At 39.8% G+C, this 23,639-nt stretch overlaps 2 protein-coding genes across 2 annotated transcripts; both read right to left on the bottom strand.

Annotated features, from left to right (window-relative positions):
- Positions 1–2,413: 2,413 nt before the first annotated feature.
- LOC139692820 (uncharacterized) lies at positions 2,414–23,609 on the bottom strand. Its single transcript, XM_071591102.1, has 7 exons — positions 23,481–23,609; positions 10,911–11,134; positions 7,518–7,751; positions 5,892–6,780; positions 4,293–4,357; positions 4,097–4,244; positions 2,414–3,093 (listed from the first exon to the last, which is right to left on the bottom strand). Exons 2-7 carry the CDS (start codon positions 11,097–11,099, stop codon positions 2,414–2,416), a joined length of 2,205 nt encoding a protein of 734 aa, XP_071447203.1. The 5' UTR covers positions 11,100–11,134; positions 23,481–23,609.
- Positions 19,211–22,864, bottom strand: LOC139692837 (presequence protease, mitochondrial). The gene is made up of 2 exons (XM_071591139.1): positions 22,844–22,864; positions 19,211–22,710 (listed from the first exon to the last, which is right to left on the bottom strand). The coding sequence occupies exon 2, from the start codon at positions 22,696–22,698 to the stop codon at positions 19,468–19,470; it is 3,231 nt and encodes a 1,076-aa protein (XP_071447240.1). The 5' UTR covers positions 22,699–22,710; positions 22,844–22,864; the 3' UTR covers positions 19,211–19,467.
- Positions 23,610–23,639: the final 30 nt, after the last annotated feature.

The following is a 23,639-nucleotide window of genomic DNA, read 5'->3' as shown; positions in this document are numbered from 1 at the left end:
GCTAAAAGTCAAAACGAATTTATACGATTCGCAAACGAATGCAATAATTTAATAAGGAACGCTTTCGCACTGGATCGCACCACAGACGGCAGATCACTAGAGCTGGCGCGCACTCCTCAAGTAGGGAGAAGGTAATAAGCCTTCTCCGCCTCTCCCGAGGAAGATTCTCTCCCCGAAACGTCATAAATCACCCAGTGACAAACCTAAGGATACCAATAGAGGGGGAGATGGTAAACATTTTAAATTGTCAAATGCTTCTTAAGAATCTAATAAATCGATTTCACCATTGTTATATCACACACAGGTGCTGAAGGATATGATACAATGAATGTGGAACAACGACCAATTAGCAGGACAAAATGAATTAATCGTTTAAATATCAAGAGCAATTTAAATGCTTCTCTTAGTTAATGCTTTGAAAATTTATTTTAATCAGAGCTAAGAAAAAAATTTGACATGACGCTAATATTACAAATTTCTAAAGTCGAATTCCAGTTTTAGTAATGATCTACGCTCCTCAAAAACACGTAAATCCAGGAGAGTTTATATTTGTTATGAAGTGCTTTAAACGTTAATACCTCCCCGTTGAAATCCCTCCTCGACACCATTTAAGGTCTCCATACCCTGCCATAACGCTTCTATGTGTATCTGGATGTGGAATTAAAATACGATGGGCTATTCTCTTGAGCATGGCGTTGATCAATACACTATAACTCTCTGGCCGCAATCGCCGCCGAGGTCTTAGATCAGAGGAACCAGCTCATCTCCGGGTAAAAATAATACAAATTGATTTTTGAGTTAAAACCACGTACATTATTGGAAATAGCACGCTGACCTGAAATCTCCAGATGTCAAATTATATTAATTCAATGCCGCCTCCAAATTATTTGAAATAGGGAACGTAGTATGCATAAAATGCCGCTTTAAAAGTGAAACGCATAGGTAAGACTTTTAGCCTCTAGAATTTAATAATTGCGTCACCTTCTATTGCAATGAGCGTTTAAATTCAGACATCAAACAATCTTCACAAACAATTGCACCGCAAGCTGGAAAAAATCAACAATTAAGTCTTCAAGCACGAAATAATGAATCGGCAGTAGTGAGGCAAGAATAAATAATGAAGTTAAAAAAATAAACATCAATTCCGGTGTCGAAATAATATTAACATAACTGAATGAAACGTGTGCAAACTAGAGATTACAGGATTAGCATTGGTACTAGTAAGGATTAGTACTGTTCTCGTACTATTTGGGCATGATTTTCATAGAGCAATTTGAACAAAATTATGTGAGGTATGTCAAAATATTAATAAGAAAAATAAATATAGATCTCAAATTAGAGTATCAAGTAATTTCAAAGTGAAGGCAAATCTTAAAGACCAGTGCGAAGCAAGATTAGAAAAACACCCCATCAAAAAGCTAGAATAAACCATTCTGGGATTACTTATTGAGGATTATGAAAATTCCAAATTTATGACAGTACAATTTTTGTAATTTTCACAAATGCCGAAAAGATAATAAATCAATTGACTTTGATTTAATATATTCACCTAAATATGCCCTGATAAAGTAAATTTCACTTTTCTCCAAGATATCGATTAAGATGGCAACATTTACTTTATTGAAGCAGATACAAAGGATTCCAAGTTTAAGAAGACGTGTAGGTCTTCGCATTCGGCAGACGTGAGGAAATGGACATAATTTGTCGTTTACAATAAAATATATAGAAAATAAAAATAAAGCAACCTCAGTATCCGAGTAAAAACGTTCCCAATGATAATAATAAAGAGGGACCATATCCGGTGCTCACAAAACATTACGTTAGCTCAGCTTTCAATCGTCTAGCAACCATTGCAAACGGAGAATCTGATTGAAGAAATCAGGATCAGATATCATACTGCCCCCATCGTTCGGTTTGTTCGGTGGCTACTACTCGTATGCTGGCTTACCTTTCCGAGGGCTCGGGTTCCAATCTCTGGAATGGCAGAATATTTCAGTGGCATCCTGTCCCCACCTGGGTGTTATGTAGAGAGCACTTCGAGTACAATTCTCCGTCTGCTGGAAAGGGCGTTTAATTGCGGATCCCTTGGCGTCTTACGCCAAGAGTAGCCTAATACCAACGATAGGTTTCTCTCCATCCTTTCCTCATCCCGTGAAAATTCTCCAAACCTATACCCACTAACGCAAATTACCTCAACTGTCATTTACCTCCCGGAATTAACTATTACTGCCCAATGGTGACTCCAACCTCACCTCTTCCTTTATACTACCCATCCTCCGCGGCAACTGATCATGCTGCTCCTGGACCAGGACCAGCTCCACCGAGCCATCGCCATCGAAGGCCACGGGGAGCCTGTAAGACCATAAAATAAGGCATGCGCAAATGAGTACGCTTTCATCGTGAGGTAGAAATATCATTTATTATTCACATCCGACAAAGGGTCACCCTTGCAGGCAACAATTGCTAGACTTCTCGGGGAAAGACTCCGATCAAAGACCCTAACCAACGATGCCTCGACCGAGGGTCCTCCACGCTCCAGCAGGAATGCCAGTCTGTCCGCGATCACGAGGCCCTCGGCGATGGCCTGGATCGCCGCCTGAAGGGCGTAGAGTGAGGTCGTGAGCTGGAGGGCCTCCGGAGTGCACCGCTCCTCCGTCAAGGCCTTCAGCTTTCGCCGGTGCACTTCCAAAGGGATCGCGTCCCGGCGAAAGCCCTCAGGATCCACCCTCTCGAGGCTCTCTGAGTCCGGTCGAGAGGAAGCGGGGCCCTCGGTGCAATTGCCCGTCCTCAGACCGGTGTCTACGTCCTCCTCGTCGATGAAGGGAATGTCGGAGGAGGGGGCACAGAGCCCTCCTGCGGGGTGGGTCGGGTAGGCGGCGGTTCCCCCAGCGGGTGGAAGCAACGGCTCCGACCCAGAGGGGCAAGGTACCGCTCCGTTCGCCGCAACACCACCGCCGGAGGAGGGGGTCGCCGTCGGCGGTGCCAGCGGCAAGAAATCGAAACGCTGGAGCGCGTCCTCGAAGTAGTCGTCGAAATTCGATCGTTGGGTCTTGCGCACTCCACGCCGACGCATCTTCTTTAGTCTGTAGCGCTCTGGAAAAATAAGAAAAGATGGTGCGTGGGGGTGGAGAGGTAAGGATGGAGGGGAAGGAGAGAAAGGAGTTTCGAGGAAAAACGTGAGTGCCCTTCGCCGTGCCCTTTTTCAATTCCCGACTTTCGACGAGGAAGTAGAAGAAATGGGGAAGTCAGTCGGGGAGAAATTGGCTCGGGGAAATAAAATGACCGCCCAAGTCAGCGAGGCATAACTCTGGGTAGGGAGCGAAAAAAAGGTTACGACCCCATATTAGCAGAGTGGTTTAGTCGATAGCCTAAGGGGTCTTTTTAATCACAACGGGTTTTTGGGAAGCGCGATAAAAAAATGAAGTCATTACACCAAAGGCCAATGGGATTAAAGAAGTAAGAACACTCTTGGCAAATCACAATCAGTCGACTCTCTTTAAAACTGTGCCTCAGGTAAACGCTGTATATCAACCTAAAAAACTGACTGACTGAAAGACTAACCCATGTACTAAAACCCTCATCGGAGACATGATTTCGATAAACATGAAAACCAATTAGTAGTCAGCAGAAATAATTATGGATTGATAATCGATATAGTTACAATCGCAAAAGTTCATCGAGTACTTCACTTAAAGTCAATACATGTATGTCATAGAATAATTCTTATGTAGATTCTTTGGCAGTGACATCACCGAATTCTTGCATACAATCAGGACAGAAACTACATCCGGTAATTTTTCTTAGCGGTAAGAAATTTATCGCATTAATATGAATTTCCACATAATATTCACAAACATTTACCGGTAAATTAATAATGTCACAAACTGAACTTCATATTTCATGTTCGATACTACACATACTCCATACAGGTCTCACCAATTTTCCGAATCCATTGAGGCGGCAAGCTCACGATTTTAATTATGTAATATTTCACACCATAACGCTTATATTTTCACTTCAGAATTATAATCAGGGACAATATAGAAATAATTACGGGATCGGGATTGGTGCGGTGGCTATGGTACTGGCTTCTTACCCAGAGAGCCCGGGTTCAAATCCCGGCGGTGTTGAATATTTTTCAGAGGTATCTCGATCCCTACTGGAGGTGCTTTGTGGAGGGCACTTTGAGTAAGTACGCCGTCCGTCGGATGGGACGTTAAACTGCGGACCCCTTGGCGCCTTTCGTAAAGAGTAGGCTAATGCCGACGCCGGGTTTCTCTCCACCCTTCATCCTTTCCTGTCCATCCCCTATGGCGCAAATGACTCAGCAGTCGGTCGCCTTCCCTAAATACTACTACTAGGAATAATTACCATGATAAGAAGAATAAAAGCAGACGAAGATATTACCCTTTAAGGAGGAAGAGGGAAAAATACAAGATATCCTAGATGAAGCAAGGAAGAAAATGTCCATATAAAAGCAGGGTAAGATACGCCTTCGAACGGGAAGAAATTATTTTGCTGTTTAGGCAGCAGAATCACCAGGCATGGAAGGAGAAAATGGAAAGCAGAACACATCAAGTGAAGACTGCATCATATCAGGAGACACAAACAGCAAAATCAAGGATACTATATAATCGTTCGTATTGTGAACCATATTATAATGCCTATGCATGGTATCTAGATATAACTAGACAGCTGAATTATGTGGACAATAAAAGAAGCAGGGAGAAACGGAAGTACGGAATAGATAGGTTGGAGTATAATCTGATAGCTCGTTAAAAAAATGTACAGGGATGGGACGAAGTGCATGCCTACAGGATAAAGCATTAGACTGCAGGGCAAAGGGTTCCACTAGTCCATGTGATAATTCTTGATGCTTGCAATTTAGATTTTCACGGGGAACTGCGAGTTGAACAGGGAAAATGCATGGAACACTAATTGTGCGATTTCAACCGCAAAGATGAAACTACCGCACGGCTTAAGCCTATTCGGGGTCAAAAGTGTTTAAGTCAGCAGCTTCAAATTCTCATCCATTAAACTGAAACTCTGAAATTTTTGGGGCTTTTAAAGGAACAAGATGTTGTGACGAAATACCGTACATACAATGTCACAGGCATTCGTAGTCGTGCGCGACGCGCCACAGTCCATGAGGTTAAAGCCAACTTTAAACACTTATGGTGTTTATACTTTGACAAATTCCAAAGAAACTGCGGGAGATGCCGCAACAGTAACTTTTAACGGAGTCATCCGCTAATGTGCATTTCAATGCAACAATTTCAGAGTGTAAAAATCATTCGCCTTGACTGGGATCTTCCCAGTCAAGGCGAATGATTTTTACACTCTGAAATTAAACTGAAAGGTCACAAATTGATACCATTATAATATAAAACTACGGAACGGAATAGTATTTATTTCAGAAATACATGACTTATCAGGATTAGAATTTTCAAATTCAGTGCCCACCAATGCGAACCAACTACGTAGAAAAACCGCTTGAAGACGTGATTGCATCTGAAAAACAAAAAATGTCTACTCCAAAATTTCACTTTATTCCTTTATGTGAATTAAATCAAAAATTTCAAAACGGTTTTTTAATTATTGAGCCAATACATCAAATAGAAGATATTTATCTCATCAATACCATACGACTGATTATTCTGATGAATAAATTTTAAAGGATCCAATTTCAATAAATCTGAATCATAATCAAATATATCTACCAGAAGCGACCCAGTAATTTGTTTTCATCCTCGGGCTACTTTCCAATTCCTCAGATTTTGACGTTTATTCGACCTTGACATTAACAAATATCCCTTCATCACGCATCTGATCATTAATGAGGCGTAACAATACTAGCAAGCACAAAGTAACAATAGAAAAATCACACGCACCTCTCTTTGCATATAGCTCGAACACTGCGCGTCCCAGCACGTGGACGGAATGTTCATGGCGCTGCTTTGCCGTCATAAGACGCCACATCTCGACCGTCATCTCCGAGGCCAACCGCAGCAGCGGGCGCCGCAGGAAGCTCCGCCGTGCGCAAACCAATCGTTCCAGCTCCGAGCTCATGGGGAAGTCCGGGAAGAGCTCTTCGTCCACATCCTCGAAAGCATCCACCGCGACCTCCCGCACCATCCCTCCCTCCGCCACTCGGGGTTTCCCGCGGGACGGACTGTACGAGAACTCGAGGGCCGCGCATCCTCCTTCGCCGGCAACGGAATAATCACGCCCTGCGAGAAGAGACGTGCTCTTCCTCACCTCCGAAGAACCCTCAAGGGATCCATCGCGGTGCCCATGCTCCCCACCCGAGTCGACCTCCCCTTCCGACCCCTTCCCACCCCGGTGCCGGCACCCGCCCCCCTGGGCCGACTTCATCTTGTGGAAGCAGCAGGACATTAGGACGAGTCGCCTCGCCTGCGGCAGCTCCAGGAAGAGCCTCAGGGCTGTGGGACTGAGATCTCCGCAGGAATGAAGGCTGACCATGCAGATGCTGGGGTCGTCCGTTCCGGGCCCTCCGTCGCCTGCCCACGCGCCCACGTTTCCGCACGTGCAGCCCCTCTCCCAGTTCCCTTGGTGCTCGAGGACGTCCCTCACCTGATCCACGGTCGTTCTCCACTCCTCCTCCCTGTGGGCCGGCCTCAGGGTGAGCGCCACGTGCTTCACCCCCGAGGAGCAGATCGGCTGCTGCATACTGACCGCCTTCCCAACGCATCCCGCGTTTGCCTCGAGACCCAGGACGCGGTAGCCACTGCGATGGTGCAACAGCTTTCCCAGGTAGCCCTTTGGAGGGAAAATTCGGTCTAAGATGAACTCGTTGGGTGGTAGATGATTCGTAGAATTTTCAAGATATCTGATGTAAGGATTTGGTTACATTGAATTAATCAATTTTATTGCCAAAAAGTTATTAGAACATAAGAGGATGTAGCCAGCTCTGCTCATGTCATGCATCAAGTATGTACCATATGCATACCTAATGAACGAAAAATTCCATTTATAACATCAAGCAGTGAGCATGGCCCTGCCCAATTTCCTGAAAACTGTTATGATGAAAAGACACTATGATATCTGCAGATCTGAATCATTCACCATCAGTATTTCAATCCTGAGATTGGTTCATTAGAGCCCACAGCACCATACAAATTAACTTATTTGCCCAATTAGCACACCCATAAGATGTTTCCCTAGAAATGTTTTCATCTTAATACCTTCCCTTCCCATGTTCAGGACTTTGAAAATGGAAATTTCAAGATCCATAACCCATAGTTCTGCAAATACATGAGGAAGGCAATAAATATCATTTAATTATACACACTGCCAACTTCCTATCATAATGACCAAATCTTGAAATGCATAATTTTGCTCGCAGAACCAAACTTCCAAATTTTGTTGAAGGGTTTGGGGTGAATATTGCTCTACTTATATCTTATACCATAGACACCATTGAACTTGAATTGACAAGCCAATGTGAAATTAATTATGAACATTGGAAAATTGTCAGCATATTAAAGAGTCCTCACCAAACCAGATCCCAAGTCCAGTATTCTTGAGAGGTTGCTTTCAAGGCACTGATGATAAATGAATGAGGTTAGATGAAGAACTTCATGCTGTTTCTTGGGGGACATTCCTTTCTGTAATTCAGTAGGGATGCAGTCCCATCCTTTACTTTGAGAAACACTACCCATAGCCGCATGTGGGAGAATTAATTCATGGCACCTACGAACAAAATCACAAAGACATGCCGGCCAGCCATCCTGCATGGAAAAAAAGGAAATTTAGCACATTTTTTTAACTAAGCGATGAGTCTGTTTGACAAAATAAGTCAACTAATGACCATCTGTATTATATAGTGTTAATTAAAATCTGAGCCATTGTGCATTGAAATGTCAGAGAACAGAAACAGGGAAATATATGTTCCAAAACTTTGTATTAACCTAAATTTTTCTTTAAATAAATCAAGTCATGTGAACATGTATTCTGTAAATGACAAAATTTTGTCATTTAACTTATCAACTGAAATAATGATTTAGAGGTAAATAATTCCAAGGAAGCCTGCATTTGAAAGAAATATTGCCATCTTTCTTCATACTTGAGATTTAGATTGTTCACTTGTTCACTCCCATAGTCTCCCAAAATAAAGATTAAATATATAGTCTTTAGCAGAGAATACAAGGTGTGATAAAAAAAAGACCGGACTGATTTTATAACTTGTTTATTTTGACGGATACAGCTTAATCCAACTTGTCGCCCTCAAAGTAAATGCCTTGGCTGACGACACACTTTGCCAACATTTCTACCAGCTCTCAAACCCAGCCTGGTAAGCCGCCTGAGAGATTCTCTTCAGGTCCGCCATAGAATTAGTTTTAATTCCCTCAATAGAGTCGAATCGGCATCCTTTCAAGGTTGATTTTTACTTGGGAACAATAAAAATTTCATGGAGCCATGTCTGGAGAGTAAGGTGGCTGCGGGATCACGGAAGTTCCAGTTCTGGCGAAAAACTCTGTCATGATCAGCGCCATGTGAGTCGGTGCGTTATCGTGGTGGAAATGGCATGCATTGTTTCTCCATATGTCCAGCATCTTTCGGCTCACTGTGACCCTCATCCTCTTCATAACATTTAAGTAGAAATCTTTGTTGACGGTTTGACCTTGAGGGACGTATTAATAATGAATCAGCCCTTGCCAATCGAAGAAACACACCAGCATGACCTTCACATTGGATGGGGACATGCGAGCTTTCTTTGGTTGAGGAGAATGAGGACCTTTCCAATGAGAAGACTGAGCCTTTGTCTCAACATCATAACCGTAAACCCAGGTTTCATCACCCATTCCGATGGTTTTATGAAACTTTGGGACGGCATTGGCTCGATCCAGGACTTACTGACAAATGCCCACACGTTTTTGTCTCAGTTCATCAGTCAGCACCCACTGGACAAATTAATGCGACGGGCGTCATGCCCAAAATGTCTGTCCAATTTGTCTGACAGGATACAAAACTACTGTTCACTTCCTCGGCTATCTCTCTTACAGTTAAACAGTGATTTGCCCACACCAAATCATTCACCAATTTACCATTGTTGGGGTCTGTCAAAGTGGAAGGCCATCCCGTTCGCGACTCTTCATCTGTCAAGGTTCTGCCTGATTTAAAACGACTGTGCCGCTCAAAACACTGGCTTCGACTCATGGCTTCATTAACAAAGGCTTGCTGAATCATTGCCAATGTCTCCGTAGCACTTTTGTGAACTTTCACGCACACACGCTGTTCCTCCAGCTCCTTCATTACAGCCGTCGCACGCGGCAACGAATACAGGTTAAGGCACATACCCCTGCTGCTGTGTATCGATTCGACATAAACAAACGCAACACCTCTCGTTTTAGTCGTCAGATGTGTTGCTAGATGACGTACTGTGTCTCGTTTCGATCCGTTGAATGGTATGTGCAGAAGAAAATCAGTCCGATCTTTTTCTGATCACACCTTGTATATGTATTCAATACTGACAATTAACCCAAATAGAGATGCATAGAACACATACAAATTTTAAACTGATCACCTAGCAACAAAAAAATAACTAAACATTGTCCAGAAGACCTGATCTCTTTGACTGATAGCAATATATATGATAGCCAATGAGTTGACGCATTATTTTTTCCATGAGGTGGTTCATTATTACTAAAATATAGCCAAGATCTGGATATTATGTGATTGCATATATAACGTTGTAAATTAAAGCTACTAAAGTTGATTTGTTTTGTTCCAAGAAGATGTAGATTGAAATAACTTGCAAAATGAAGAAGACTAAGGCTTGCAATTTAATTAAGTTCCTTCATTTGCAAGGTCACAGTGTCCAGAACATCCACGATGAAATGATAGCTGTTTATGATAGCCTGTTTGTTACACGACTCAGTTGTGAGGTGACAAATGAATTTTTAAACTGTTAACATGATCCTAACAGACAATACAAGAATGGGAAGACCCATAGACAATGCTACCACAGTGAAGAAAGTGGAGGAATTGATTCTATTAGACAGAAGAGTGACCATCCAAATGATTTTCGTTAAGACAGTGTATGGAACTTATTCATGAAGAACTGCTAACATCAAAGGTTTCAGCCCACTGGGCTCCATAACTACCTACTGCCTTTCCAGAAGCAAACACAGCGTGACCTGTCAAGGGAGATGTTGAATCTTTTGGAGCAAGAGAATGATGATATTTTGATCACCTGTTAGCAATGTGTAAATCTTGGATCTATCAAAATGATCCAGCTACCAAAGAGATGAGTAAGAAGTAGAAGCATGGTGACTCATCTCCCCACAGATGCAGAAGTCTGCAGGGAAGGTCATTCTGTTTGGTTTTAGGGACTGTCGGGGGGTCATCTAAACAGACTACCTGGAGAAAGGTCAGACCATCACTGGTGCCTATTACTGCACACTGCTGAACAAATTGCATGATGCTCTGAAAAAGAAACTGACATTACACCAGCTCATTAATGTCAAGGTGTGGTTGAGGAATCAAAGCGATGTGGCTTTGAAATTATTCCACATCTACCCTATTTTCTCAATCTCCCCAAGTGACTTTTTCTTATTCCCAGAACTCAAAAAACCATTGCAGGGTTGGAGATTTGACAACACAAATGACATCATTTAAGTGGTGGAACAACAGCTTTTGATGCAATCTGCTGAGTACTATAATTATGGCCTACGAAAGGTCAAGAAACACTGCGAGAAATACCATAATTCAGGAAGTTGACTAAACAGTGAAGTCTTAAGAATAGCAAATTAAAATTAAGTTTCTACCTTGATTATTTTTTAGTAATAATTGAAACTTTATGATACTCCCTTATACATTCATTAATTATCTTTCAAAATGACTGGGAAACATTTTCTTGAAAGTCAGTTCAATAAAGTAAAACAAACCTTAACAGTTCCAAAGGTGAGGAGGGTGAGGTCATCGTCTGTGAGATCTAACAAAGCTTTCATCCAGTCTCTTGGTATTTGTGTAAGAATATCATTGACTAGAAGGTGAGTGGCACGGAAGTTGTAAACCCATTGGTAATCATACAAAATATCCGTTGCTTTACTCAGATATGCATACAGGTGAATCATCTGGTGATTTATTCGACTGGTCAACTGTTAAAGCCCTGAAATTGAATTAAAATATTAGAATATGAATGATTTCATAAGAATAGTGGGGATAATGGAGGAGTCTAATTTCGACAGAATTTTTCACATAGTAAATTCCGTTAATTCTAACTTTGAAATATACTGAAATATTTTGTTTTGGCAAAAGAGATAAAGTGGTGAAAAAGTCTCATTACATCATATCTACAGGGTCTATCCCAAAAAGTAAGTAAAACGATTTTTCCTGGTGAAGCAAACATGGGATGGTTTGTGGCAGGAAAAATGGCGAGAGGTCTTGGGAAAGCAACATGACCCACATAATTTGTCTGCAGGTCATTATAGTCTGCGGATTGCTGCTCGGCAGAATCCCTGTTCAAGGGTTGCATTACAAATTTATGATGCCACTTTCCATGGAGCAATGATATATGATAATATTTCATGTTTAACTGGTGAAATCAGGTTCGTAGACTATGACTACGATTAATGATGCTAATGGAGATAGAGAACTGTCCCAAGTGTTGGTTTTCTGCTTTCACAGGATATTTTGAGAGGGTAAAAAGGAGGCTGACGATGAGGAATGTCCTGGATACCCATCAACAACACAGTCTGATGAAAATGTGCAAAAAGTGAGGCACATGCTCAATTCTGATTGACCCCCAAGTGTCAGGATGTGAGCAAAGTGCAATATTTAGAAAACCACAGGGCACTGCATTCTTACAAAGATTTAAGTTTGAGAAAGATGTGCCAAGATGGCCCCAAAGGGCAATCGGAAGAATACTTACGTGACAATCTTGCCTTGGACCTCTCTTGGACCACTGTGAAAGTGACCTGAATTTTTTATAATCGGTGGTTATTGGTGACGAGACATGGGCCTTGGGAGTATGACCCATGTACAACCCCTTTGAGTAGCATTTTGGACCACTGGATTATGTCAAAGACACCACAACGAGATGCCTGAACGAGGGTGTTGTTGGTATCTAACAGGAAGCATACCAGAAGCATGGCAGAGGTGCTGACATCAGTGTGTTGATACACAAGAGTGCTGTTTTAAAGAGTTTTAGTAATTCGCACTTTGATTTAAAAAATTTATTTAAAAAAAATATAATATTACAGACTGTCATAACAAGACTAAATATTCATATCCATGTCATATTATTTGTTTACCGTGTTTTAGGCCTTTGAACCCATGTACTGTGGCTTCGTATTTCAAGGAGTAAAAAAGATGAAGCCTGCAATTATTGAGGACACTAACTACAGATTCTGTAACATATATGTTGGTTCATTTTTACAGTATATCAACTTTTAGACCATCATCACTTGAAATTAATAATTTTCATTTAATATAAATAATGTTAATTATTTGATCTGGGCCAATATGAATATTCAAAAGAGAAAAAGATGATCAGATGAGCACAATGTTGGTGGCTACAACTTCATGAAAATATAACCACCCACCCACATGCAACAATTTAGTTGGCTCTTTTGATTTAAAAACAGCTGATACATATTTCCATATGTTCTGGATTGGTATTTTGCAGCATAATTTTTCCGATGTGGTAAAAAGGATTTAAGTCAGAGTGAGGAGAAAAATTGGATTGTCACATACACGAAAGGGTTGTTAAGTCTGCCCAAAAGAGTTGTTATGGCCAAAAAATATTACATGGCCTAGTTAGCAACAATTCCATACACTTTTTCCACAGCCCCATTTCCTCTTCTACTTTTTCATTAAACAGTACTAGTCCAACCAAATAAACAAAAAATGTGCCATTCAAATTTCATGTTTTATCATAACCTATTCTGACCCTCTCTATGTTATGCATTATCATTGAACATCTCAATAGCCATCCCTACAGTGAGGAAAAACAATCAGATCCTTCATTGACTCACTATAGCATTGTAACACAGAACACCCTCGTGGCCCATTTCTCAATAACTACATGCAAATTTAGAAATCCAACTACATCACTCACTTAATGCTTTCAAATAATAGGAAGTCTATTCCATTATTTATCACAGGTCTTCATTAAACATATGATATAGAAAGTTTTATACATTACTGCTAATTTCAACATTTGTTTGCCAATGTTTCTAATGATTGAATTTGCAGACTTTTACCACTATTGGAATACATGTAAAAAATTTAAAAATTAATTTTCAGTGTCAGACTACCTGTCATTTTTTAAGATTTCCATGGAATTTCCATTTGTTTAAAATAATATTGCTTTATCAAACAGAAAATATGAGATTATAAAGAAGAGAATATAAAATAGAGAAAGAGAATATAAACCATTATCAAAAAATTTAAATTGGATTTTTATTGCATTTTAAGCCTTTCTCATTAAATCTCATACCTTTACTAAACACCTCTTCATTGTTTAACATCTATCATCTTGATGTACCTTATATACAAACACTTTATATCAAAGGATATGATGCAAGAGGACCTTGTAAAATTCCAATTGCTCTAATTTCACTCCTCGAATTGTGTTATCTGCCTTGAGCTTATCTCTTCCATGGACAAAGATTTTGATTTTCTTCTCACTGATGCTGATATTTAATTCCAAAAGTACTTGGTCCATTACATTCAGAGTTACTTGATTTCTCATAAGTTTCTGAAATTACTGCAACATCACCTTCGAACTGGAGCATGTTAATATCTTTGCCGTTCACCGTAACTACTTTAATTCTTCATTCTAACTATTCCTAATTCTTGTGCTTCTCTTATTGCCTCTTCTAGATATAAATTGAATAGTCCTGGCAATAGGTTGTATCCTTGTCTAATTCCCTTGTTTATTTTGGCCTCTATTTTTTCCATTTGCATGAATGTTACCTGATTCTCGTAGAGGTGATGGATTATTATTCTGTCATTGTAGTCCATTCCAAATGCTTTTCGTATGTTGACTTCTTGTTCCATTCGATGTAGTCGAAGGCCCTCTTCAAGTCCAAGAATACCGCATATAATGGCTTGTTTATTTGTATAATTTATTTTGCCAGAACCTTTAAGCTGAATATTGCCTCTCTTGCTCCACAGTTTGTCACGAATCCGAATTGTATAATTTATTATATATAATTTTTCTGCAATGCTTTCTTCAATTCTTTGGCTAATTATTGGGGTAAGTTTTTTTCATGGGTGAGACATCAGGCTCAATGTTTTAATGCCCTTTACCTTACATTCTGTGTTAAACGGTCAATCTGTGATTGAGCAGAAGAACAAATATACAAAATGAATCAAATCTTGTATTCAATGAATGGTCCTTAAATTTTAATATGTAAGTTGGCATTGCGAGTACATAATCACATTTATTGAATTTTCATTTCTTTTATTTAATATACACAGCTTGCACCCATGACAGGCTAAATGTAGTATCTTGGATAACTGATAAAATCAAGATTTTTTTAAACACTCACCATTACATTCATATTTTTAAAGAAAAGTAAAAGCATGTAAATATTCATGTGGTAGAGTGGTGTGGTGGAGTGTTGTATTATGCATCAGAAACTTTCTCAAATGTTTTAAATAATAATTGATTTTAATTTATTTGCTCATATTGGAAAATTTAGAATTTAAGAGCTTTCCAGTATTAAACATTTTGAAGGAAATTTTAGTAGTAGTAAGAGAACCTGCCTAATGTTATCATATCTATATAATGATGAGGGAAAATTTATTTTTTACTTTGCTGCAAATGAATCCAACTATGATGCCACCAGTTGGCTATACAAGGTTAACTGATTTAACTGTCATGAAATATTTTATATTGCATACAGTAGGAAAGAACAGAAAGGTGCATGATTAAAGATATGAAACTTGCGGCCTGATCCCACAAGTCACTATTGTGAATCATTCCACACCAAGATGGCCACTTTATTGTGACCATCAGTAATATTGATAATTTCACAAAGTTACACAGTTTTTATCATTTCAAAACTTGGGTTAACCTGAGAGATAGTTAAGACTTCCAGATGTGGCAGTTTGCTCAAACAGGGCATTCAAATTAGACACTCTCATTAAAATTTTTATTCATTCTAAATCATAAGATAACGTGAAAATTACTTCATTTTGCCACATTAATATGCCTTATGACCTTATTTAACCTAATATGTGGAAGTCTATTGTTTTTGCAAGAATTGGACACATCTTAGGGAGTTCAAAGCTATTGCCTGATAATAGTTGTTGGCTGAATTATATACATATCACAAAGCTCAGATGATGCCAAACAGAATATAGATTAGATAGACATGTTTTGCCAAAATTCAACTAATAGATTTGAGCACCAACATTTTAAAAGTGAAAAAAATTATTTTTTTTAGTATATGTTTAAGTTAAAAGGTTTCTCATGATATTTTAACTGAAAATTTATTTTGGGTAAAAACTGTCATACCAGTTACACTAAATTAAATACTCATAATGAAGTTACACTCAAAATGATTCTTCACCTGCACAGTAAGAGGAAAATTTAGATATTAGGTGTAAATAGCATTAGTGAATTAACCAAACTCCAAGCTTCTAGTGCCACTTCCCTTTAGTGAACAAGAATTCAGGAAGATGGGAACCATTCCCTATTATTAATGACGGAAATATTTGGGACCTTGGTGGATCACACAATAACTGTGGCAGAGGAAGCATCCCGTACATGTTAATGTTACTTTCACCAATTCTGTATACACGCTGTCAGTTTGAGAGTTTTGGGAAGGACAATCACTCAATAAGAGTTAATCTTGCTCAAGGGCAGATGCAACCATGCCAAGGATCAGCTCACATAGGAAACAAACACACAAGAAATACACAAACTCCCCATGGCCGTTGATGGGAAACTACTTCAATGCTCGTGACTAACACAGCCAAAATAACTCTAGCTATTACGGAACCAATAATAGGCAAGTGAATGAGGCATGTGGCTATCAATGGTGAGGAAATAATTCCCCATAAACAACCACATGGAGGTTGTGTATTTATGTATGTTAGCTTCCTAAATGAAGTGATTCTTGGCTTAGGAGTGGTTCCCTGTAAATCACCACACAGGACATATCTTAGTTCCTACCACCTCCAGGCTATGAATAATAATTTATTATAACGTTACAGCCTTCAGAGTTTTTACACATTAGGGGATATTGTATTATTTAAAAACAGCCATAGCAGCTCAAAAACCCCTGATGAATGAAGTTCTGCAATTTTTCTTAAAAAAACTGCTGACTCTATCACCTCTCTCTCAGTAATCCATTGACTTAAAAATACTCTACTCACCAGTTTAATGTGAAAGGTGAAGATAAACTACTCTTGAGTGACATCCCTTCAAAAATCTCTTCAACTGACAGATAGCAGATAAATAAAATTGGTAACATACTGCAAGCAATGATAGCAAATAATTTTATGAAGAAAATTTCAAAAAGTAGACACGAAAATCGCAAATTTAGAATGATGTTTGTGGATAATACACAGAAAATGATTCTTTTGGCATGAGCCAGATAATAAAAAAAGGAGTGTGTGAAAGCTTGTTCAAATTTTACCACGCCCATCTCGCGTTTTTTAAAAAGGTCATGATAATTGGATAGCAGATTATTTGTTGAAAAAAAATCTCAAGTCCTAATACAAGATCATGTCATTTACTAATATTAAGAGTCTAGTTATTTTTTAAACTCAACTGCCTAGTCCAGAATTCTTGACCCAATAATTCACCTAGAGAAACAATGTTCATATTATTCTCAAGTAGATTTTTAATTAATACTTTTCATAGTATCATTGTTGACTTACAACATGTATACATACAAGGTAAAATGCTTAAGTGTTTTTTCTTATTAGGGAGCAGGAAAAGAGGCACAAGACCAGGTCTGGACATGAGGAACAACACCGTTTGCAATGTGCATCCATCTTGTTGCAGCATCCAACCTGTTGCCTTGATACAAGGTCTGTCCCAAAAGTACTAAGACTTATTTTACCCAGATAGATGGGATGGAGAGGCAGCAGTTTCTCTGGCTGAGTTCAAGGGAAGCTGGAGGCCAGTAGCAACTGACTCCCAGCCTTTGTGGAGTGTGGATCCTTCATTTGCTCAACCTCTATAACGTGACCTCATTACACTCTGTCATGAACCGGTTATTGGAACAGAGCTACGCCATCAAATTTTGCATGAAACTGGGCAAAACTAGGAAAGGGACTCTTGATATGCCCAAAGCAGCTTATGGTGAAAACTCCATTGGTAGATATGGTGTTCTTGACACAAATTGTTTCAAGAGGGTAGAGATGTTGAAGATGCAAATGTTCAGGATGCTATTCGACCTCAAAAAGTGATGAAAATCTTGCTAGAGTGAAGGCTTTGTTGGACAGGGATTACAGATTAAGTGTTCGCATGGTTTCTGAAGAACTTGACATCCCTAAAAGTGATGTGCATTGACTTGAGACTGAAAAGATGGGCATGAGAAGGTGTGCCCGAAGTTGGCATTGCGAGTGCTCTCAGATGAACAACAGGAAACTCACACGTGGATTTGCCAAGAACTTCTTGACCATGAACGTGAGGATCCAAATTTCTTGACAATGCCCCATCAGACTTCTTCCATTTCCCCTGCCTCAAATCCGTGTTGAAAGGACACCACCATGGCTCGGTGGAAGCATTAAAATAGGCAATGATGAGGGAGCTTAGCAACATTTTGGGTGCCGCCTTCCAGAAGGCATACAAGGTGAGGAAAACCCACTGTCAGCGGTGAAAGGATGTACAAGGGTGCTATTTCAAAGACTTTTGAATGAATTTATCAATCTGGCAATAAATTTTTAAATGTTGACTAAGTCCTACCTATTTGGGACAAAATTGGTATGGAAATACTTGTATAGCCTTTTGTGATTGATATTTGCCTTGGAGAATTTTAGCACAAACCTACAGTATACTTCATTTAGAACTCTATGGGAAGGTGTGACGAGCTGATACACCATTCCCTGAGTACTCAAAAATGATAAGTCAATTATCCCCACAGTAGCCACCAATTTGCCTTCTTTTAGTGATGGTGATGCCAGAGATTTAAACACACAGCTTTGCTGCTTGCTTTCTGAATCGAAATAATGTAGCCAAGATTTATGTGCAGTGACAACTTCCAAGAAACTGCGGGAGATTCAGCAACTGTAACTTTAAACGGAGTCATTCGCTTAGTGTGCATTACAATGCAACAATTTCAGAGTGTCAAAGTCATTCACTTTGACCAGGATTTGGGATCCAGGTTTGAATCCTGGTCAAGGCGAATGACTTTTACACTCTGAAATTGTTGCAATGTAATACAGTGACCACCTTTGGAGTAGACAACTCATTATCCTTTACTATCAATTTTAACTGCGAATAATCCAGAATTAAACATTCTGCTGTTCAGGAATGAGCAGTCTTAAAACCCACCAAGCACAAAGAAGTCACAAATACATGTGAAATTTTTCTGTCAGAAATCTGTGGATGGCACCTGATGATACTTTCAATATTTCTGATAGTGCTCTTCAATTATCTTCGCCCACAGTGGCAGCAGTAGTGTTAATGTTTATTTCCATGAGTAAGAGCAGCAAATGAAGCTTCAGGTCCACCTTACTTTTGAATTGTCTCTTCTCTTTAAACATTTTAAGCCACCTTCTGTAGCCGTGCTGTATCCAAAATCATACTCTCCATAAGCCTCCTACTGTATTTGTTGTAGATGAACTGAACACGTTTCAACTTGTAATGTCTGCCACTACACCAAATCAATGCAACGTGCACCATACATGCAATAACCATTAAGCTAAAAATACCATATAAAATTTTACAATAAATTATGTAAATTAAAAATTTATGATTTCTCTTCATTGAAAAACCCCCATATAATCTTCCAGTACTCAAGGGATGTACTATCATATAATTACCTACTGTACCATCACAGGTTATGCACAAGTATTATTATCATTTAAATTCAAGGTCTTAATCTCAAACTACTTGACAAGTAATGGAGTTTAAGCTCTACCTAACCTTAAAGTAATTTAGTTCAAAACTGAAGCATGTGTACTATATAGCTGAATTTCTATTGCAAACAAAAGATTATACCCCTCACACATGTATTTTAATGTGACTAATAAAATCAATATGAAATGAAAGCAAAAATTAATTTGACAAAATATATTTACATAAAATGGTATTTTACAACAATTTTCAAACTCTACGATAAAAAACATCAACACTAAAACTTGATCACAATGGAATCACTGGACCTCTTTTGGCATAACTGAAAAATCAAGGAACATCGGCACTGAATGCAAACTGAGTGAGAAAGTGTTAATACTTGTTTAATTTATAATGAAATCAGTCATTAAAACAATAACATTTGGCTGGGAATCATCTGCTTCTCATCACTTCAAAGGTCAATCTTCAGGCACAATAATTTTCCAATTAGAGTCTTTCTCCAGTACATCATTCTGAGGACCTAACAGGGCACATGATACAGGGAGTTTACTAGTAACTGAGAGATATTCACTGGCTACACGAACTAAATCATCACAGGTCACGGTCATTAGTGCTTCCCTGTGCCATTTCAATAGTTCATCATCCACACCCCGTAGAAAACGGTCTAAGCCTCGATTGCCAGGGGGAACAGGAGCATCAACTCTCTGAAAAATGCCTATTTTTGCTTCTTCCAGATATGTTTCTGTTATAGGTTTGGGGGACGAATTAATAGCCCATTTTCCAGACCCATTGAACACATCGAGTGTTTTTATGGAATGAGGATCCCTGTACGAAAAAAAACTGAACACTCCATCAGTTGAAATGTCTGCACCAGACCCATAGGCTCCACCTTCCTCTCGAATGTGAGGATGTAAGTAGCGGGCTGAAAGAAGTTTAGCTAAAATCTTCAATGGAGCATGATCTGGGTGCTTAAAAGCTACGCCAGTTGCAATTGCTTTTGCGGCAAAGTTAACAGGCAGTGGTAATACATAATGTGTATTAGGAGCAACTTGAAGCTCAGGACTCAAAGTTGGCCCCATTTCAAAAGGATTGACTCTTGAGGAACTAGGGCCAACTGAAATGGTTTTCAAAAAAGTAGAAACCTCATTTATTATACTAGGCTCAGATTCAGGTGAGGAGTTGATTGAAAAACGTAACCTATCACCACAGCTGTGATCTAGGAGGAAGGCTCCAACCTCCCTTATTTTGTTCAGAATCTCCTGAGCACCAGTCTCTGACTGTGATGCTTGAGATGCTGCTTTTCGGACTATTTCTAAATATGATGGTCCCAAGACTGAGTGCTCCCTCTTCCTGGCAGCAGGGCTCACTCTCGCAGCTGCAGCTGATACAGCGTATGCATGTCCAGAATGGGGCACGCCATTAGCCAAAGCAACAGCCTCCTCACGTAATAGAACAGCAAGTCGATTGGAATCCATCCAAGAACCCTTGGCTCCTGCCTGCCACAACTCAGAGCACAGCTTCAAAGCTTTGGCAGCATTCCTCTCAAGACACATTGTTGACATGACAAGGAATGCTCGGAGGGAAAGAGGTGAACATGCTGGAGCGGGTGCTGCGACAACATTGACTCCAAAAGAAATTCCACCAGTCGACAGGCTAACTGCCCGGTCAAAGTCACGTGCATTCCGGTGGGATGTGCCCATTTTTGAAGCAATTAAACAGAATAAAGGAAGCGAAGAATTAAGATCTTCTGGCAGACCTGCGACATCAACTGTAGCCCTGATGTATGCTACACCATTGGTTGGCTGTACAGAATACTGTATTGGGATCATGGTATCTTTAACATTCACAGCTCCATCAGGCTCAGGAATGGGGCTAAGGTCAGAAGCACAGAGTCGGGGAAGGCAAGTGAGATCCTCATCTTGCTTTTGTTCTTTAGCCAATTTCATTCCAAACTGAACAATATGTTCCTTGTCCTGGGAAGAAAGCTTATCAATCTTAGATTGCAATAATTCCTGTTCTTCTTTAAGTTGCATTTCCTCAAAACCTTCCTTTGGTGACATAGTGAGAATCAACTGGTGAGAATTTTTCTCTCCCAGATATTTTTCTGTTGCCTTCCTTAACAAGTTTGGATCATTTTTCAAACTTCTTTTCAAAAACTCAACTCGATCTCCTACTCTCAAGAAACTAACTATATCCCCATCATGGTTCCACAATGGAGTAATTTCCGAGAGCAGTGACAAACCAAGACTCGAGCCCATACAGTGAGATTCATCACGAGCTGCCAGTTCAACACGGTGGAGAACAGCTTCAACTCTTTCAGGTTCAAGACCTTCACCATTAGAAAGAGCTGCATTCACTGCTTCTTTCACTGACTTGACAGCCTTCTCTACATCTGAACTTTTAAGACCTTGGAGGCCAACAGCAAATATAGTATCTCTAGTACTTGAATCATAGCCAGTAGCAGGAGCATAGCCAGAGCCTAAGCCAGGTTCGATAAGACGTGAATAGAATGGTGCTTCTGGACCACGAATCAGAAGATCAGACAGCACATCCAATAAAAAAGTTTCATTCAAATCATGGATATCACAACAGGCAGCTGCCACTGCTACAGTGGACTGGTTTTCAGGATTTGGAGCCATTGGATCACGACTACAGTTCACATGCTCTTCCCGAGGCTTAGACCAGCGAGGTTCCTGAAGTATCTCCGGGACAGCAGGTAGCTCCTTCGCAGAAGCTTCCACATAATTCTCAGTTATGTATTCAAGAACACGTGGTAAATTTAATTCACCATACGTAAAAAATCGAGCATTTCCAGGGTGGTAATACTGGGCATGGAAAGATCGCAAATCTTCCCAAGAAAGAGATGGAATGGTGAGAGGTTCTCCCCCTGACACTTTCCCATACGCCCCCTTTGGGAGAAGTGAGCATAGAAGTCGCTGTCCAAACAGGCTTTGAGGGTCAGAAAAGGCTCCTTTCATTTCATTGAAAACCACACCTTTAAATACTATAGGAGATGAACTATCAAATGGATCAGCATGCTCCAATCGCCATCCCTCTTGTCTAAAATCTGTTTCCCGGAGTCGAGGCCGAAAGACTGCATCAAGATAGATAGACATTAGGTTTCCAAAGTCTGCTGGATCCCTAGTTGCAAATGGGTACATGGTATAGTCTGGACCTGTCATTGCATTCATAAAAGTTGCCAGTGTTCGCCCACCCAGCATTTTAAAAAATGGATCTCTAACAGGAAATAACTGGCTTCCACACAAAACTGTATGCTCAAGGATATGAGGGAGACCTGAGGAATCTGGAGGAGGAGTCCGGAACCCCACAGAGAAAGTTTGATTTCTGTCAGCACGTGCCAAATGAAGAAAGCGTGCGCCAGTTTGAGGGTGTTTCAGACGAAGAGCTGTTAAATGGAAATCCTTGACTGGAGAAACTTCTTCCACCTGCCACCCCTCAATGCTTGAGCCTTCTTTTGTCTGGTTAACATTCCATGACAAATTCCCATCCGCTTTACTAGCAACCAAATTGCAGGGAAGTCTAAATAATTTTGCCGACGTGTGCTTCATGTTAGCAGAGAATGCAAATTTATAATTTCTCATTGGCATGGTTGCAGCTAATGCAGTAGAGCGTACTCCTTTGCTGCTTAGAAGGCGGGTATTTCGGTTTAGCATATCCAGAAGATTCATCTTATGTGGTGGCTGAAAATGACAATCAATACTTGTATTGCAAGGAATTTTACAAGTGACACCACCAACTGCTACAGTAGTGTACAGGAAATCATTATACTAGAAAGCAATTTTGTTTCCATATATTTTTAAGAGAAATACCAACATGAAAAAGTAGAATGCTGCTTGTTGAATTTCCTACTTGCAAAATGTTATGAAGCTTTTACAGGAGCAATAGATTCTGAAAGATGAGGTACTTTGAACTTGATTTCGCTTTTCAATAAAACATTAAAAGATCACTCAACTGTAGCAACTTCAGTAATACACACAAAAGGATGTCTTCCAGAATTTTTTGGTTGACATGAAGATTTATAATACATACAAATAATCAAATTTTCAGTTATATGAATTGCCACTACAATCCACCATCCGCAAATGGATGATGAAAATCATAGACAATAATACCCGAAATGAACGCGAAAAAAGTAATACTTCAATTGAGTGTACTGCATGGGCTCCCATTAGAAAACGAACAATGCACGTGACTGTATCCGACACATACAAAGCCTAAGTAAGGAGTACATTTTTTTACCATTGTAGTTGCAACACATTTTACGGATTATTCGTTGACATTTTGACAACTTCTAGCAAAATCTCATTACCTGTGGTCCAAAAGGAAGCAAATAGTATTCAAACCACAATTAAATAAGTGCAGTGTCTTAGTTAAGACAATTGGTACAGTAAAAAATCCTACCCAGACACAGATTTTACGATTAATAATATGCATTGACCGATTTGCATACCTTGGTAGACTGGGGACTTGCCGGCTAACCTCGTCTCCCTTTATGATGAAACTGTTAGGCGAATTACGCGTGTATATTGTTTACATCACATCCAACATGTTTTGAATTTCCAATCTACAAATAGGGTGAAAGGAATTTTAAGATTATGCGTTTTATGTA

Source organism: Hetaerina americana, unplaced genomic scaffold, assembly GCF_022747635.1.
Source record: "Hetaerina americana unplaced genomic scaffold, ioHetAmer1.1.p SCAF_42, whole genome shotgun sequence".
Lineage (NCBI taxonomy): Eukaryota > Metazoa > Arthropoda > Insecta > Odonata > Calopterygidae > Hetaerina > Hetaerina americana.
The sequence above is the reverse complement of the archived record's forward strand: the minus strand, read 5'-3'. Positions and strand labels throughout refer to the sequence as shown.